At 55.6% G+C, this 19,801-nt stretch overlaps 1 protein-coding gene across 8 annotated transcripts in view; it reads right to left on the bottom strand.

Moving 5' to 3' along the window:
- LOC118885779 (BTG3 associated nuclear protein) overlaps positions 1–19,801 on the bottom strand; it is a 100,957-nt gene that overhangs the window by 28,879 nt on the left and 52,277 nt on the right. For all 8 annotated transcript variants that reach the window (XM_036834805.1, XM_036834801.1, XM_036834802.1 and 5 more), the window contains 3 exons: positions 19,164–19,339; positions 10,025–10,264; positions 3,389–3,556 (listed from right to left, as the gene is read on the bottom strand). In XM_036834805.1, the coding sequence (XP_036690700.1) occupies positions 3,389–3,556; positions 10,025–10,264; positions 19,164–19,339 (584 nt within the window). The remainder of the gene's footprint in view (positions 1–3,388; positions 3,557–10,024; positions 10,265–19,163; positions 19,340–19,801) is intronic.

Raw genomic sequence — 19,801 nt, 5'->3', positions numbered from 1 at the left:
GTAACAAATTGACATGGTATAGATTCCACTGGCTGCCTTTTAAAAAGTTACAATAAAACAGTGTTAAGATGTTAATCCTTACAAAATTCAAGTTATTGAATTTACCACGTCATCAATAGCTCCCTCTAATTGCGCAACGTGAAGACCAATTTAAATCTATGTTTTACAATCAATACTGACATCAAAGTGCAGTGCAAAAAATTGCATCTGTTACTTGCTTGTGGTCAAGAATAATCCAAGAGATACGGCAAGTGACCCCAGGCAAGGACTCACGCCGAGGGAGGACCACAGTCCCCGGCAGTGACACGGAAAGGGCAGCCCCTCAAAGGCCTCGCCCCACTGGCCGCGCTCCCCCATGTCCAGAGAGACACACAGTCAGGAGCTGGTTCTCTGCGACCCTAACGTTCTGGGCCCTACATGGGTGCTCCCCAGTGAGAGCTGTGGGGAAAAGCGCTGGGGACGGAGGTTCACACAGTAAAACGCAGCCACCTTAAACTCAAGCACATATGAAAGTTCACGCGGTGTGGCCAGACAGCAGTGTGAGATACAAACGTTTTAATAAACTGATATTTTAAAAATCCCTTGAAAACCAGTGATGTTGTGGTCTGTGTTCAAATTGGCAGTACTAATTCAGCTTTAAATACACCAGCCTCGGCTCAGAATCTCCCCTGTAGCATTTGTCTGCTGATACTTCAAAAAAGAACATGACAACTCCAGCTGGAATTACTACCAATTCCAAATTAACGGAATCCTGGCTAAATTACGTGTTCCTGGATTATGTCTGTCACCAGAATAGCCTTAAGGACCAGATTCGCTGGGTCAGGCCACGAGTCCGCAGGAAGAACAAGGACGACATCCCAGAGGCCCTTTAATCAAGCACCCTGTGCTGTATCAAGTTTGGGCCAAGTAGGCAGTACGTTAAAGTAGAAGAATATCCAGTCAACAGAAAGTTACAGAACAACGTACTTCCAAAAGAGTTTGATAAAAGAAGAACATGGTCCGTGTTTCTCTCAAAACTCCCAGGGCTCCAGCGCCCGAGGAGGGGCCGCCCTCTGGCTTCCAGCGGACCGCCCGAGAGCAGTCCAGACCCGTCCCAGAGCCCGGAACTCGCCCCTCGTGCTTCCCAGACACACAGCACCTGAGGCAAAGCGGGTGCGACGGTGTCGGCCTCCCTCAAGTGCTCCTTAAAAAGGTGCACCTTGACCACCGCCCCGACGCGGTGCCCCCTGCTGCACAACCCAGGCACAGAGACCGGGTGGGCGGAGGCAGCAAGGTGCCGGGTGGCACCACGGCGTCCGTCTCCGAGGCCCAGAAGGCAGCTGGCCCATCAGGACGACACAGAGGGCCCCCTGCTCCTGAGAAAGCACCCATCACTCTGGCCATGGACGGTGCTGCTGGAGCCTGCGGACCTTCCCAAGCCACTGGGGCCGGCCAGAGTCCATTCTGAGCCACACGTCCTGAGGCTCAGCACCTGCCTGGCCACGGCACTGAAGAGCCCCTCATGGTGGCCATTCGCCACCCGCAAGAGGCCACGGGACCAACAGCAGCACTGAGAGTTGCTCAGACCCACAGCCTGGGGACCTCCCTGGTGGTGCAGTGGTTAAGAATCCGCCTGCCAACTAAACCCGTGCGCCACAACTACTGAGCCCGTGTGCCACAACTACTGAAGCCCGCGCGCCTAGAGCCCGTGCTCTGCAGCAAGAGAAGCCACCGCAATGAGAAGCCCATGCACCGCAACGAAGAGGAGCCCCCGCTCGCCTCAACTAGAGAAAGCCCACGCACAGCAACGAAGACCCAACGCGGCCAAAAAGAAAAAGAAAAACAAAACCAAAACCAAACCCACAGCCTCTTAGGAGGAACCCTGACGTGTTTATGGACAGAAAAACAGAGGAACTGAAAACACATGACTACCATTAAACTGAATTACTGTCATTCAACTGAAAGAAACACTAATAACTGGAAGAAAAACAAACAAGTGAGCAAGGGTAAAGACAAAGCATGACATCACCAGCCCGTGATGGAGATCAGACCTGAGGGGCAAAGGCCACCTGAGTCCCCAACCACAAGGTCAGAAGCGGATGCAAGGTGGCCGGCCCAGCAGCCCAAGCACAGCTTCAGGACCCAGCACCCTCCTGCTCCAACGTGGTCCGGACAGGCTCGGGGCCTCACGCAGGTGCTGGCTGGCAACGCCGAGCCTCAGACCACCGCCCGGAGGCAGGATCTGAACTGAACACGATCCCGAGCGGCCCGCCTGCAAGTCAGCTCGTCACGTGTCCCGGGCACCTCCAGAGGTGGGGACGCGGGTTCCACAGCCCGCCTCATCTGATGGGGACCGGCACTGAGCACGGCCGTGCTGGCCAGGCGGCCCCGGGGTAAGACGGCAGATCCCCGGCCACGATGAAACCTGCATCCCTGGAGCCACAGCCCCCACGCCTACCCTCTTAGGACCACAGAGCCAGTCCGGTTCGGCAAGGAGCCTCCCCCAGCGGGCCCCCAACTGCTACCTAAGTTCCCATGACAGAATCCTGGTGGTGACAGAAAGGCCAGACTCCTCACTGAGAGACTCTTCAATGCAGGCCCCGCACAGAAGCTCTGCTCGGGGCATGACCTGTCTGGCCCACGAGAGTCGGCCACCCCCAGCTTGCATGATTCACATGGCAAGTTAAGGCCAAGTGTCCGATAACCACCAAACCACCGAGGAAAACCGCTTCCTGCGGTCTGGTTCAGAAAGATTCATAACCCTGCGAGGACTCCAGGTGACCTGGTTTGTCACCGCAGCGTTTCCAGAATGAGAGTTCTGCCCACCCTGCCCACTGCTGCCCCTGAATCCCGGTCCCGACCCCCGTCAGGGCTCAGGTCCTGAGAGCCGCTGGCAAGGGAGCGTCCGCAGGAGTTAAAAAACCATTTCCGTTACAACGTTTTGAGACATCTTCGGTGACAAGCGATGCTGGTCTCCTTGTCACTGCTGGCGAGCTTTCCCAGCTGTCCTTTCAATGCCTGAAAGGAAAGCCTAAGAGCTTCCTGTTATCTTGAGGATGAGTAGAACCGAGGCTGCGTCCTCACCACGGCGGGTAACGAGCAGACTTCGGCTTCACCCCCAGCCTTCCCCTGCAGGCGCCGCGCAGATGGTGACAGTGACAGCGAGCCAGCGACGTGCTGACCCCCCGGCAGAGGGGGCGGCGCTCAGGGCGGCGTCCGAGGTGGTCCTGGCCCGGCTCCCGCCGCTGCAGCTGAGCCCAGGATGCCCTCCACCTAGACAACTGCCACGCAAGCCTCTCGGGGTCCGGCCGAGGCTCCCCGCCTCTCACAGGGCACGTGCGGGCAAAGAACCACGGTTCTCGCACTGACCGCCCCCGGGGCCACCTGCCTGGGCCGCCCCGCGTCGTACCTGAGGCGCCGTACGAGGACGAGGACGGGGTTCTCCTGGAGAAGCTCTTGACGGCCAGGCTCTGGCCTCGCTGTTTTCGCCGCCAGGCCGTCCGACACTTGGAGTCGATGCTCTGTTTGATTCGATACCAGTCGGATTCCGTGATTCCAAATTTATAGAAGAGGTGACCTGCAAGAACACACCCGAGGGGAGGCTCTGTGAGGCGCGGGCCTTCCGCGCCTCCGGCGGTCAGGGCGCAGCGCCAACAGGAAGCGTGACGGGCGAGAGCCGCCTCAGGCCTACCTGTCGGGTGCGATGATCGCTTTTCATTTATTCAGCTTTAACCTGTCTGACGTGATCCACCCCCACCAGATGGAGTCGGGCAACAAGCTGGAGGTGAGGGTTCCCACAAGCGTCCTGGAGGCCCCGCGCCCCAACTGTCCACCCTGGTTTCACGCGCGGCCTCTCAGGTCCTGAGGCCGAGACGGGACGCCAGCTCGTTCCTGCCTTGCTCACGCCTGCCTGGCTGCCTCCTTCCCTCCTCTCAAGTCTCGGCTCCCCGCGTGAGCTCAGGACCCTCCCCTCAACCAGCCCACTTCGCCCAGGGTCCTCCCACCGCCACCCCTGTCCCGGCGCTCTAAACACTTTAGAGAACTTAGATACCGATGGCGTTTACTCCGCCTCCCCCACAAACACAGGGATCTTTGCTCTCCTCATCCACGCCTGCCGAGAGCCCAGAATGTCCAGGCGCATGACAGATGCTTACGCATTTGTTGCCTAAATGCTGGTTACAACTCATCTGAAGACTTTCTTCCACTGCTACTTGAGTCTGAGGCTGGCGGAACTTCCCTTGCCTCTCCATCTGCCTCCCTCCATCAGAATGAAACTCCCTAAGGGCGGACATAATCCACTCCCTGGGGCCCCCACCGCACGCCCAGCCCAGCCAAGTGGGCATCACCTCCACTGAACCGCTGGCCGCAGAGGGCGGGGCAGCCCTCTGGCACCCACGCTGTCCGCCCCTGCGTTACGGCGAGCTCTCAGTGCGCGATGTGGGCATCTGAGACGCCTTACCAGCAAGGAGGAAACCGGGTGGCAAATGGAGACCCCTCCCTGCCAGCCCGCCCACCTCTCACTGGACCACTTCACCTCTTCCTTGTGCTGAATCAGCAGGGAATAACGGTCAGGAACACAGGAACCACAAAAAATGCTTTTCAACAGGGTGACCTCCTTTCTAGCTGGTCATGAAGCTTCGCAGATTAACGGGAAAATAAATGGATGAAATTCAAAAATTTAACAATAAAAAGATTCAGCTGGAAAACTTGCTGTTTTGGCTACGAAGAGCATCCAGTTTGGAGCGTCTGCTGAGAGATCATTTGAGGCCCAATCCCTAAACTCTGCTCTGTGGAGAGCACAGACCCTAGGATAATCAAACAAAGGAAGTCTTTGTTTTCTTAACTACCGTATTAAGTTTCTTTTGTCTTGGAAAGACACTTAACTTTTTTGTGAACCTAAGCCTAAGGCATTTTTGACTCCAAACAGAATGACAACCAAAATGTCTGTCACACCTTGATAAAAAGAAATTGAGTTAAGGAGGGGCAGGGTTTACAGGATCAGAGAGAAGATGAACTGCAAGGTAGTCTCAGCCCCACTTTGTCCTCCTGCAGAAAAGGAAGCACATAAGGAGGTGGCACCTCTTTGCTGGTTTTCAGGTCATCTCTAAACTAACTGGAGTCATCGCAATATTTACCGAGCCGGCTCAGTACCGGCTCCATGCCGGGTACGGCTCTAGATGCAGGCTGGGGCTCACAAAGTTCCCGCCAGTTACCCACTTGAATGATAAGAGAACCCAACTACCAACTGTAGTTACCACAGAACTCAAATACTGACTGAGCCCAACTATGAGAACAAGAACCGTATAGTCACAAGGGGACCCGACCACTAAGTACAGCTGTACAGTCACAGGAGGAGCCAACTACCCACTACAGCTACAGAGGAGCCCAAATACAGGCAAAGAAGTGGTGACCACACGTATCCAACCACCTCATTAGGTACCTGCTCCAATAAAGAAGGGCACCCTGCAGACCACCCTCAGATCCCCTCGTGCCTTCCCACACAAGAAAAGCACCTTCCGAATGCCTCTAGGGATTAATGAGATCACGCAAAATTCCAAAGCTTGTTAGTAATAGAAGAGAATATATACAACACACACGTGGGCACACAAACGTAAGAAATGAGCGAAACATTAATACTTAAATTCAACTTTGTAAAACCCATCTGCCAGTTCAAAACCTGGCTTTACATCCTTCGAAGAAAAAAACGTACGTTCGTAGAGTTTCTGCGTTAGCCATTTTAAAATTCTTCTACGACATCTTATTACGTAGTTCCTTCCAACAGTGACTCAAGACTCCAGCTCGATGGTCAATGCCCCCGTGAAGGCTGCCAGGAAACACTAAGGAAGGCGCCAGCAGCACCAATGCCTCCCCCACCGACAGCGTGGTGCAGGAGGGCACAGGGGGCTCGGCTCCGCCCCAGGAGCCTCACGGGTGGGCTTCCTCTGACTTTGCTAAAGGCGTTCAACTTTTCTGCCAGCCCTGAGCAACCTCAGCTGAGTGAAAGGAGGAGGAACCTCTTACAATGAGTGATAAAAAGATTACTTTGAATTAACTGGTATTTCACACTTGTTGAAGCATTTTATCTCGAGTCATTTGATGCTCCTAAGAAAACCTCCTGAAGTAAGAAGTCAATCTCCTCACTTCAGCTCCAGACCGAGTTATCCGTGAGGAGTGAGAACCAGCCTTAAAATTCAGGCCTCCGGCGCCCACCCAAGTGGAGAAGAAGAAACGGCCACAGAAAGCCCGGCAGCGCCTCCCTCTGCGCCGGACAGCAGCGGGCGCCCGGCCGGACGGCTCGTGGAGCCGGGGAGGAAGGTGGCGGCACCCCCCCGGCGGCCTGGACACAGTCTCATCCGCAGATGAGCCAACGTAGCCCCCCAGGCAGCCCGGGGAGAACGAGCAGCGGGCAGGCCCTGCGCTGTCTCCCCACGTGCGTTCCCAGGCCGCCCCCCCATAAAAAGAATCTGAGCGGGGTCCCGTCCCTGCTGGCTCACCTCCCCCTTTCCAGAATGCCCATCGCCTGACACTGGTGGTTCCCGGGCATCTCATGTGAGCCCCACGAGGTGGCTTGTAATCCTGTGTCTCTTGGGGAGGGCGTGGGTGGGCTTATCGGTCCCAACGGAATGACAACACCAGGGCACTGCTAACAGAGCCTCAAGTTTTCCCAGGGAGAGGTAAGCAGACACCTTGAGCGCTGGCAACTGACTTCTTCAAGTGAGCAGTCTCAGCTCCCGTGTGGGCCACCGCCGGGGATCCAGCGTCCTGGCCACAGAGCCAGGCTGGCACCCTCTCCCCACACAGAGGAGCCCCAGGCGCTGGGCACGGCACTGTGAGTGACGCCGCTCCTCGGTGCATGAGGAGAGCCCGGGGGCCGCGGTCGGCCGCTCCAAGGTGACTGTGAGCCGGGGCGCCCACTCGCCTCCGTTCTCACAGGCTCCGCCCCGCCACCAGCCCACAATGACCACGACTTCCTCCCAGCTCCCAGAGACACATGCTGGGCCCAGAGGAGCCTGATCGCCCAGGTTCCCGAGAACCCAGGCCCTGCGTACTGTGCTGAAGTGTCCCCCAGAATTCACGTCCGTTCCAGAACCTGGGAGCGTGACCTCCCTTGGACACAGGGTCCCTGCAGACGTGATTAAGTAACTGCAGATGCAGTCACACTGGAGTGCAGTGCGCTCTAAGTGCAGGATGACTGCTGCCCTCAGGAGGAGAGGAGACACACAGACGCACACAGGAGCAGACGGCCGCGTGACGACGGCCACGGAGACTGGAGCTACGCTGCTACAGCCCACGAAGGCCACAAGCTGTGGGCCTCCGCCAGAGGCAAGACACACTCACCCGCAGCCCTCCGAGGCAGTGTGGCCTCAGCCTCGTGGCCCCAGACCCGGACAGGGCACCGTGTTGTCGGCGGAGCTCGGTACGGCAGCCCCGGGCCACTCAGGCAGCCCGCCGCACGCGAGTGAAGCCCCGGCAGCAACACCGTCTGCCCCGGGGGACTGACCCGACGACAGTCCTCCGTGGACACGTGACTCCTCCATCTGTGCCCAAGCTGCTGGGGGGCTCGTGGGATCTCACCACGTCGGCGCCCCACTCACAGACGTCTTCAAGGACCTGTCGACGCTGGGGAGAGCGTCCACCTCACCTCTGGTCTCATCAGATCAGCCAGGCGTGTCCCGCAGCCTAAGCAGACGCCTATGTGACCCACCAGTAAAAACCCTAAGAACTAAGGCTATAACATTCTCAATTCGAGGGGGAAAAAGGCAACTGCTACATTCTTAGGTCATATGCCTTATGAAAGCATGGCCAATTTTTTTAAAGTTACAATAATGATCTACTTTTGCACAGAGCACACAAGCTACACGGCTGCTTATCCAAATTTCTGGGAGGCCCGTCAACCCTTGGGAACCCTGAAGAAGGTGGCATACCGCACGACTTCTCTCTCCCTCAGTAACTTTGTTCCCTTGCTAGAAGAAGTGCCTATGTGTTTCAAAATGCTGATTTTTTTCCCTTAAAAAAGAAAGGGAGGAAAATACTTCTGACAATCAGAAAAGAGAAATGTTAAGTCCAGCCTTGTCCACAGCAAGGTGGGCATGGCTGGTGGTGGCAAATGTACATTCTCTGGGTCAGGAATTCCTCTATTTTAAGGACACCCACAGGCTTCCCCTGCCTGAAAAAGAAACTGTAGGGACTTCCCTGGCGGTCCAGTGGTTAAGATTCCGCGCTTCCAATGCAGAAGGCACGGGTTCGATCACTGGCTGGGGACCTAAGATCCCACATGCTGCACGGCGAGACCAAAAACTCAGAAAAAAAAAAAAAAAAGAAAAAACTGTACGCTAAATGTACAGGGCAATTTGGGCTGCTTACACACAGCAGCTGTCCGCACGGCTCCCAGCCAGCCCCCAGACACCCCCCACCCTTCTCCCAGGCACAGGAGCCTCCGAGAGAACACAGGCAGGCCGGCCTCGCACCAAAACACTCTCCAGCCCACCGCTGGCTCCACTGTAAGCACGACCACCCGGCTTGTAACTCAGAAGCTCGGGGCAGTAAACCTACCACCCGCTGCCTAGAGAACCGGTGACCCCTGCAACACGCAGCAGCCATGGCGGCCCCCGGTGACCCTCAGGCCAAGCCTGACATTCCGGCTCATGTTTCCAGAAGCCCTGGCATCAGCCGGCGCGCTGTGAGGGTCCCGGCTGGCACCGTGCTCTAGAGCGGGGACGCTGCCTGCCATGAAAGCAACATTCTTTTGGAACACGGTCACGCCCATCGGTCCGCGTTGTGAGAACGGCTGCTTTCAGAGCCAGGTAGGCACGACCCAGGCCTCACAAAGCCTAGAACACGGACGGCAAAGTCCTTACGCATCTATCAGTTGGCCCGGGCTCTGCCCACCGTGCCCGGCTTTCTTCCCCTCCGAGGGCTGACCTCAGCGTGTCCCACGGGTGGGTTCTCAGGAGCCACCCCACATGATTCCCAGGCTCCGAGACACACACGGGGACTCGGAATGGCCGGGGCCATGAGCTGGGGACCAGGAGGATGAGCCCCCTGGGGTGAGGCAGGGACCAGACGCCCTGCTGAGTACCTGTCAGGAAAACCTGCAGCCAGACCACACCCCAGCTTCCACCAAGGTCGGCGTGCAGACGCAGGAAAGACCTCTCCGCCCTGTGCGTGAAGGTTCCTGGAGAGCTCCTCTCCCTGCTTCTCACCGCCCCTCACCCAAAGGCCCGGGGATCGCCGTCAGAGCTCTGTGTGAGGAACGAGCTCCCCCGGGCAGGATGGCACCCCTTCTCTATTGTGAGATGGTGAACTCTGGGTAATCTGTTTTCCATTCTGTCTTGCTAACTTAGATTTAAATTTCACGCCAGCCGCAGCGGCTCTCCAGCACCAGGTTTTTCAGACGTGGCCACCTAACCCTTCTGCTGGAAGCCTACTTGCTTCTTTCGTGTCTTTGTCGTAAGCCGTGTCGAACACCTTCTGGGTCGGGCGGGCTCTCAGGTGAGATCAGGCCAGCAGGTGCTGGCGAGAAGGAAGCGGCCATGCCGCACCCCTTCCAGATGTCACCCGGACGATGCCGTCACGACAGACTCCAGCCTGCGCCACCCTCACAGCACGCGGGGGATCCAGCTCAGCATGACGAGGTCCCCGGCCACCACCAGCGAGGGCAGCCCAGAACCCCAGCCCTCTGGGACAGGGACGAGGCGGGTGGCCTGCCTGTGCCCCTGGGAAGCCCGGGAGAGGCCGCTGTCAACGGAGGGTAGGGAAGGCTCGGCTCTACCCCTCCTCCCTCCTCGAGGGCGGCCCCAGGTCAGGGGAGGCCAGGGTCTGAAAGGCCCCCACTCCCCGGTGTCTTTGCCGCAGGCCAGGCCCTGGGCAGCCCTTCCTAAAGGAAACGTTCAATCCACAAACTCCTCTCCTGGCTCCGTGACCAGATCCGACCCAGAGCCCCCTCCCCCTGACAGCATGGGTCCCGCCCCACTGCACCCACCGCCAGCAGAGCCTTCCCACGACCGGGACGGGGGTGGCGGCAGACACAGGCGGCCGCACTTACAGCGGATGCCGTAGATGGTCAGGGGGTCGAGCTGCTTCTTGCCGTGCTTGCCCTGGCCCGAGAGGTTGGAGACGGCCTGCACCTCGCGGTGGAAGAGGTAGTCCAGCAGCGTGAGCGCCATCTTCTCGGCGGTGCGGCAGTTGGTGCTGATGTGCAGCATGTCGGAGGGGATGATGGCACAGCGCACCCGCATCTCGGGGTTGTTCTCGTCCCCCAGCCACGTCCCGTTCGGGTAGTCCTCTGCAAGAGAGAGGGGTCTCGGTGAGCTCCAGCGACTCCCCCCGCTCTATCTACCTCCAGCGAGGCAGCCCGGGGCGTTCACAGGACAGGCAGGGGGCCCACAGAGAGAAAGAGGGCAGCTGGCCCTCCTCCCGCCCAGGCGGAGAGGCGGGAGAGCCCCTGTCTGCAAGCCCACCGGCACCCCGCCGGCTCCGTCTGGGATGAGGGACGATTTCGGAGGCACAGAGTGGGCACTGGGCTTCCCAGCTACACCCTGACCAAGTGGGCCAGCGCCCCCCGCCCAGCCTCCCTCTCTGTCACAGCCTGCCAGGAGCTGCAGGATTGACCGTGTGTGTGAAAGGGCTTGACGGTTGTCAAACAAACATCAACTTTAAAAAGCCTTATCCTTTGGCAAAAGGAAACTCCACTTATGATCACAAATCAAGAGAACTCTTGACTCTGCTTGGACACCTGGCCGCTTTCCAAACGCTCCCTTCTGATCCTAACGTGGAGGCAAGTTAAGGTGTGAGAGGCGGCCCCTGAAAGCACCAGCGCTGGGGCGGGGGTGGGGGGTGGCGGCGATAAGGGGGAGAGTTAGAACCTCTAAGAGGGACCCAGCTTCCTGCGGAGGCCTGCGGGCCTTTAAGTCGTGTCCCAGCCAGGGTCATCACTGTTTTAAGATTTCTCAGGCGATTTGTTTTGAAACGTCCTGATATTTACATTCTGGCCTCTATGCGCAAAGAAGGCCCCACAGAGGGCAGCCAGCCCCGCCTGGCTTTGCCGCAGGCCTGGAGCAGAGCGCGAGGCCCAGAGGCCAGCCGGTCTGTGACTCGCACCCCCTGCCCTGCCACGCCACAGGCAGCCGCTCCCGGCCGGGCTCCTGAGTCACACGACGTCCTCCGACGCCAGGCGAGGCTCTGCAACCCCGTCAGGACGACCGCGTCACCACTGGGCCGGGGCGGCCTCTGGAAGGGCCGGGGAGGCTGAGCTCCTGACTTTAGCTAAGGACAGAGAACAAATCACAAACCTGATTTTTGGAACTCGGAATAAGAGACAGGTCAGAAGAATCATTTCTCAGGAACACGGATGGTTTAGAAGTGAAGAGGGAGAGCTACGAGCACAGGCTCGGATACGTGCAGTTTTCTCGCCGGCAGCCACCTGTTACGTTTACCTGCCTACAGGAAAGCTAGTGGACACGTGATCTAAACGTGGATGGGAAGCGACTTCTAGAGGCGCTCTCAGTCATCCCTGGAATGCCAAGAAGGCTCCAACTCCTGGGGAGTTTATTAGTTTACCTACAGATACTGGGCAACTCTATGCCTGTCACTGGGTCTAGTGCTCAGGATCTAAACCCTCAGCGAGTGTAGAGTCACAGGCTTAATTACACCAAACAGAGTGGAAGGACCACCCTCCCTCCACCTTCGGCCATCAAGCCACGAAGCAAGTAGAGGGAGGGACAGGGAGGGGAGGGGAGGGGAGGGGAGGGGCGCCGCGTGGGGCACAAGGACAGTGGGCTGCGGGCTCCACCCCAACCGCCACGCGGCCAGAGAGCCTTGCGCTTTTCTCAGGAACAAGTATCATGAATTCTACAAGGCCGGCTCCCGCGTTTAGATAATACCTTTAAAGCAAAGTAAACGCTGGGCAGGAGCTCAGCATCCTTTTCCAAACCGTGAGTCAACGTCTCATCAAAGTGACGCTGAGCGTGCGTGGAGGTGGCGGGATGGCCGTTCCGTCCAAGAGGGAGGCTGGCTCGGCTTCTCCACCACTGACTCCAACTGAGAGCCGGCTTCCCCAGGGGATGCCCGCACACGCGCCCCCTCCTCGGCTCCCCAGCCCCGGAAGCACCCTGTTCGCCAGAGCCCTTGCACATGCACCACGACAGAACCAGAGGCTGCGGGGCTGGGGGTTGGGGGGCAGGGACAGAGTCCTGCCAGCCCCCAGCAAGGGGCCTCGTCTCTCTGGCCGGGGCAAGGAGCGCCCCACCTGTCCAAGCCCCAGACCTGGCCCTACTGCTCCAACAGCGATGCACCAGAGAAAGGGCCACCCTCCTTGCAGATGCCACCCGGGACAGCCTCAGCCTCCCAGCTCCAGCGACAACCGAGAAAGGCGGGTCCCATGCACACAGCGGGGGGCACACATGGGTAAAGGCAGACACTGTCAAACTGATCCAGGAGGAAGGAACGAAATAGCTACCTCATCTATTAAACTTAATTCTTAGGAAGGCAAAACACCACGTTAAATGAATGAAAAAGTTCACAAAGGAAAGCCAAGCCTCATTTTTACGTAAAGAATAATCATCCTCAGACTGATCAGAAACTCCCCAGTCTTCATGGATGATCTCTGCGAGCCGTGCTGCAGACGAGAACATGGAAAGGGCCGGACGGGCTCAGTGAGGAAGCGACCGGCTGGCCACCGTGAGCGGGAGGGGGCGCGTAGCCACTGGGACGGGCTCCGCGGGCCCGCGAGGGCTGTTTCCTCACCCAGCTCCCCGCTGACACGTGGCCACGGACGAACGCCCAGCCCCAGAGCTGGCAGACGGGCCTCCAGGAGTATTACCAGGACATTCTGGAGGAGGAAAGATGGCATTTTAATTTCCTACAGGAGATACTATTTCAGGGAATACTGCTCCCCCCAAAAAATAAATTAGTCTAAAAATTAACTATTTTCCCTCCCTATCACTCCAGAAAATAATGGCTTAAACATCTCTGGTAACATAGGGAACTGTCCAGAAAGTTTCTTTCAAACACCTCAAAATGTTGGAAGGCATTTTATAACCTGTCTACAACCTAACTTCCTTCATGCTGTGAGTCTCAGGTGTGTGGTCATCTGACCAGCAAGAAGCCCGAGCTAGGCAGACAAGAAACACAGCCTGCAGCACGTCTGACCGACACAGCCACTGCCGTGGGAACAGGGGGCCCCTCCGGGGGCAGGGAGGACCAGGGCTGCACGGTCACCATCGAGGCACTCCCGGGAGACGGCAGCACCTCCGCGCTCCCTGGCCCAGACGCTCGGGCGCACAGTCCTCACCCAGGTGCGCGGGCCACACCTGCTGACTCGGCCCCAAGGCACCTCTGACCGGACCCGAGCCCAGCCTGGGCCCAGCTTCCCACCAGTGACAATGAATCATGTCTTTTAAATATAAAACAAGACGGAGCACCTGCCCACATAAATATTTGAGAAATTTGAGACATTCGCCTTTTGACAATTCAGAAAGGATATATTTATTTTACTAAAATAGCTTGGTCCAGTTTTGGCATCTGAAACAATAGATTCTAGTGGCTTTATTTAAAAACTACCAGTTGGGTTATAAGAAAAATAAACTTGCTTTCTATTCCAATCATTTAAATCTTTAATTAAATTAACTGACATTTCTAAAAAACCTATTCAAAGAAAAACCTTCAGCAGTAGCTTGAACTTTCTTACCAAACAGTTCAGAATACAAATATTTCTTTTGAGGGTCTATTTTAGTTCTAGGAAAATGAAACGAACAGGAGAAAGCCCCAAGATGAAAAGGATGACCACAGTCTCAGGGTCGCCAACTTGACATAGAGAAAAAGCAGCTACCTGTGTCATGCCTCCCCTGCTCCCCACCCGCTGACACGCATGCATACATACATGTGTGTATACGGAATACACACGTGCGTACATGCACGCACACACACGCACAGGCACACGTCCCGAGGTAGTTGATGCACACACCAGCACGCCCACTGACACCAGGGAGCCTTGGTTCCGAGCCACTCGGCCGGGCCCGGGCCTAGGCGTGGGCGTCCCTCTCTCCCAAGTATGGAGCTAATCGCGTGGGGCAAAGACAAGACAGTATCTACTCCGCGCCTCCTACGTGCCAGGACTTCACATGCCTTACCGCAACTCAGGACTCTGAGAAAACGCGACACAAGGCGTCACCACTCCTCCAAAGCAAAGGGCACACTGCGAGCCCTCCGACAGCAGCCTGCACGCCCTGCACACATCTCGTGCAGGCTGGGAGGTCACCAGGCCCTCCAAATGCCACCCCGGAACCAAGCCCAACCCAGCGGCCGGGCTCTCTCCAAAGACGCCGGTGTTCCGTCCAGGGGGCCCCAGAAGCCTCTAAGTCCTGTGCGGGCAGCTGTGATGGAGGGAAGGGCCCCCAGGATGGGCCACTCAGACACTTGCTGCCTCGGCTCCCAGACGCCCCGGGCGCCGGTCCCCCTCAGCGGTCACTCACAACAGGCTCGGTCTCTGCAGCCACGAGAGGGGACCACCAGGGAGGCGTTTCAGTCTCCACCCAAGGGATGATGACGACGCAGGCTCTGGGGTGAACGGGGTGTCCACACACGGCCCAGGGGTCACATGAGGTCAGGTCCTCGAGGCCGGCTCCAGCACCTCCGGGCCAGCCTCCGAGGACACCTCATGCCCCCGAGCAGGGATCAGTATGAGTTTCCATCGGGATTTTATAAAGGCTGCCCAAGCTGGTTACGAACTTCTCCACATGTGAGGTGCGGGCTGGGGGTCGGGGGGACCAAGTGGCCCCGGGAAGGGGCTCAAGGAGGCTTTCCAGAGCAGGCCCTGTGGGCCGCCTCCCAGCATGGATCACACTCCGTCCTTAGAAGCTGTCGCCTGTTTCTGAGCCCTTCTGAATTAAGGTGTTTACACCCTGACTGGGAGCCTCGTTCAAGGGTGACACCTGCAGTGAATCGCTAACACTCCAACCAACCACAGAACCTGACAGCTTGCCTTCCTGGCTTTAGACACAGTAAACTATGTGCCTGTAGCCCAAGCACCTCTGCTTCTTTGGGACTGACATGACATATTTAAGCTATGGACAGACTGACAATTTGGGGTTTTTAAACTGGGAATTCGAAAGGGTTAGGTTACATACAGGATAATGCTGTAGGGAAAGGGAAAACACAACGTCTCCGGCACTGCAGCCGATTCCGTCCCCCGAGGCTGGGCCCATCCCACAGAACCACGTGGCCACACCTCGGACGGAGCCCAGCCTCTTCTTCCGGGGAATCCCGCCCGCTGAGGACAGTCATCATGAGCTCAACTGTGACGACAGCGGGTGTCCAAGGAACTTGGCGGGAAGAGCGGGAGCGCTGGGCAGAGACCGGGTGTCCCTATGCTGGGTCCCACGTGCCGACCCGAGACTCGGCGAGGGACGCTGTGACGCCACCCCCCAGCCACTCTTCTCTGATCTGGGATCAGGGACCATTCACTACGGGGTCCTGCACAGAGACCCACTGACGCTGTTACACTAATCCTCTTCCGTAACCCTGCTCTTGACAGCAGCCAACTTATGACGGCTGCTGAAATGCGTTTTAGTGTTACCAAATACACAAAGAATTTATGCAGCGACTTCCCTGGCCGTCCAGTTGTTAAGACTTTGCCTTCCAATGCAGGGGGTGCAGGTACGATCTCTGGTCGGGGAGCTAAGATCCCACATGCCTCGCGGCCAAAAAACCAAAACATAAAACAAAACCAATATTGTAACAAATTCAATAAAGACTTTAAAAATGGTCCACATCAAAACAAATCTTTAAAAAAAAAAGAATTTGTGTTAAGAAAAGTTCATGTAAAATAAATTATGTGAACAAATTCTCAAGAAATGTTTCTGGCTAAATTTCCTCCTCAGCACACATACAGCTGCAGTTTCGTGAACACAGCTATTTGTACTGATCTTGTTTCGTAGCCCACAGCCCAGCAACACCCCGGAGAAGATGCCCCGGGGTGCCCCCTGCTGTGCCTGACAACCCTCTCCAATCACCTGCTCCTCCCAGACTTTATCTCCCTGCCCTGCCCCCCACCCCAGCACATCACAAATATATGCGTATAAATCATTTCACTGACTCGGGGCGTTGCAACATACACAAGGCTGATTTCTGACAATAATTCAATTATAACAGAAGTACTTCCCTATTAAAGGCAAGTACCAAACATTTTACATGCAGGATTAGTCAAGTTCTGTAAGAATTATCAAATGCATAAACAGCAGGAATTTAAACTCTTTATTAAGAATCTAACTAAATCCCTTCATTAATGAACAGATCCCATTTTTGGTCCATTTTGGCTTATTTGTTTCTCTGACTCAGTTCACCAGCTTAATCTCTGAACGATGAACCCCCACACACTTTCAGTACTTACCAAAGGTCGGGGTAAACGAAGACCTTGTGCCAGGGAAGAGAAGGGCAAGAGCTAAGAAAGAAGCCTACGGCTCACTGCTTCCCACAGTCAGCGTTTCTCTGATCCAAATGGAGGTGGTGCCGTGACAGCCAGAACTGCCGATTAACGCACGGGTAAATCCCCTGGCACCTCTGCAGTATAATAAAGATCTGCTAGGGCACGGCATGCCAATTCGTGCAGACAATGCGGACTTCTTAAGAAATAGCCATTCTGAACTCTGTGGTTCTCTGCAATCAGGCACAGAAATACGTTTATAAGAAGAGAAGAACATCTGTCTATGTGCAGCCCTGGGCTCTTATCAGGAAGTAAGATGACTCCACCTAAGGCCGAGCCTCCAGCCCTTCAGCGCCTACATCTTATCCCCATTTCTCTGATAGGAACTAGCTGACTGGACGCTCCCCAGTCGAGCAAGCTATTCTGGTCCCAGGAGGACGCGGGAGGGAAGCAGCGAATCCGACTCTCAGTGCTGCATAAATGTCACAGGATGTTGGCCACATGACGCCACTACAGGCCAGTGCGAGACGTTCGCAGATTAGCTCTTTTGCCCACATTTACGTGCACACACCGGCGGTCTCTGTTTCATCTTCCCAAACCCCGTGCCAACCGAGGTAGCTCAACCTGACATTCTCAGGACATAGAACTGCGGGGTGGGGGCGGGGGGTGGGGAGGGACACCTTCCCGAGGACAGTGGCAGCAAGCTTGCACTCAGACACACAGAAAACCTGTACTTTTTCCCTACAGATCTTAATACTTATAAGCTCAAATTTTGACCCCTTTTTGTAAGCTCACATTAGAGTCAGTCTACAGTCCCCCCTGAAATATATTTCACATTAATCAGATCACATTAGGGAATACAAACTTAAAAGATGACATTTTTTGTTCTTATGATAACCCCAGACTCCCCCCAAATTATCCAATGTCATGTTTCAGAGCTGAGGCCGTTTAAACCAAACAAACTAGGCCTAAAGTACACAGCCAGACCTACAGGAGTATTTACCCAAAATCCACATGGAAAAAGAATAAGAACAATTAGCTTTCTCTGCAATTGTTGCAGATGTAATTTTCATTCGATATCCACTAAGATGAAGTCAGGAGCACCCCTCTTTTCCTCAAGTCTAATGAGTAAAGAGACTAGCTGCCCTGACCCAGCAATTCCACTCCCAGGTATCAGCCCAAGAAAAATGAAAACATACACAAAAACCTACCCATAAACGTTCAGAGCAGCACTGTTTGTGACAGTCAGAAAGTGGGAACAACGCCAGCGTCCATCGATGGGTGACGGATAAACAAAGTGTGGCCTATCTACACACTTAGACGGGCCGCCATCTGGCCATAAAGAGGAATGAAGGACTGGTGCACGTACAAAGGGAGGGCACCACGTGCTTCCACTCGTATGAAACGTCCACAACAGGCAACCCCACAGACAGGAAGCAGATCAGAGGTGGCAGGGCTGGAGGCTGGAGCATGGGGGTACTGCTGTGGCGTCTCTTTGGGGTGGTAAAAATACCCTGCAATTAGATAGGGGTGACATGCACGCTCTGTGAATGGACTAAAGCCCACCGGCACGTCTGCTTTAAAATGGTCAGTTTTATGGAATGGAAATTAGACCTCAATTTTTTTTCTAAGTTGCCCAATTTGCTTTTTCTCTGTGCCCTGCTCTGCCATCTCAACCCTAGCAACTTTTGTTAGAGGTGAATGACGTTTTAAGGAAAATGTTTTCCATGCTTCAGATGTGGTAACAAGTCTAACGGGAAAATCTTTGTAGAAAAATCTATACTGTGCTCTTAGGAAAAATCAATGACTCAGACGGAGAAGCAGAAACACCTCTCTAGCCCTTCCTAGTTAACAAGTTATAGGCTTGAGGACTCGGTGACACGATGGTACATCTGCCCGAGTTCCCTCCTCTCTCTCCGCGCTGTTCTGGGAAACATCGACTCGGCCCTCGAGAGAAGGACAAAGCTGCCAGGCGGCAGGAACCCTCTGGAGGGCATGCCAGGCCGCCACCCGGACCCAGAGCCAGGTGAGAGTGGACCCCAGACCCAGCAGGAGAGAGGACGCTCCCCCTATATCACAGTGGGCAGGGGCAGCGTGGACTCAACCTGGACGTGCAGCCCCTCTGAGTCTGCGTGAGGCCCTCGTCAGAGACACAGGACAGAGCTGTGGTCAGACAGGTGAGCCGACCGATAGCTCTCAAGTTACAGCTGTCCATCATCAGAAAGCCTCCAGAACCAGATTCAATAAGCAAAACTGACTGAAAACGATTATGTAAATCTGTATTAACGTGGAGAGATTTCTACTATGCAATGGGGAAAAGCAAGTTACAAAATCGTAAATCTAGCGTGTATGTTAACGTAGAAAAAGCCCAGAAGATTTCTAGAGATCTCTGGATGACGAATGTCTCCAGTTATTTGTACTGTCTTTGTCATTTTCATATCTTATCATCTTTCAAAAAGAACATATATTACTTTTCTAAAAAGCAGGGAAAAAAATTACAGCTGACCCCAGAACAATGTGGGGGGTTTCGACCCTCCATGTGCTCCATGTGGTCAGGGATCCACACGTAACTGCTAGTGGGCCCCCCGTGAACGCAGCGCCCCATATTCACGGCCCCCCGTGTGCAGACCGTACAACGCTGTCACATCTACTAGTGAACAGGCCACGTGTCACGGACCCGCGCAGTCTCAGCCCGAGTTGCTCAGGAGCCGCGGCACACCCGTTACCGTCCACGCAGAGGAGAGGAGCAGCGTCGAGGACGCACCTTCCGAGTTCAGGGTGATGAGGGTGACGTTGCTGCCGATGCTCTGACTTCCTGACTGTCCACAGTTGGAGACGGAGTCGCTGGCCTCGGACCCGCTCTCCCCGTCCTCATTGTGGCTGTCCTCCTGACCGGGCACCTTCACCACGATGGTGTTCTGTCGACGCCCGGGCACCGCGCTGCGCGGGAAACAGAGACACCAGCAGTGTGGTGAGAGCAGCACAGCAACACGCAGAGACGGTTCTGTACCCCGACGTTCTCCCCTTCACGTCTCAGAGAAGCTACCTCTGCACGCGCGCTGGGCCACCAGCCTTCCCTCAGCTCTTTCTACTCAGATTAATAGCAGGAAACAGTCTGTGGCTCCAAGAAACTGTATGAAACTTGAAACGTTTAAAAAAATGTTTACATCACAAAAGAAGTGAAATCACAACTCGCTGTGACTCAAGGCCTAGAACGCTGCCTTCTGATCAGGGAGGTGACCCTACAAAATGCTGATGTCTGAATCAGGGTGAGACTGAGGCCGTGTCCAAGGAAAGGCTGAGTGAGAGAAAGAATGCCTGCAGGCCCAGACTGACTGCACCGATCTACTCCGACCCGAGAGATGTCCTGGAAATGACCCGGCCTGTGAAGACGCAGCTCTC

Source organism: Balaenoptera musculus, chromosome 19, assembly GCF_009873245.2.
Source record: "Balaenoptera musculus isolate JJ_BM4_2016_0621 chromosome 19, mBalMus1.pri.v3, whole genome shotgun sequence".
Taxonomy (NCBI): Eukaryota; Metazoa; Chordata; class Mammalia; order Artiodactyla; family Balaenopteridae; genus Balaenoptera; species Balaenoptera musculus.
This window is presented reverse-complemented; position numbering and strand designations above follow the sequence as displayed.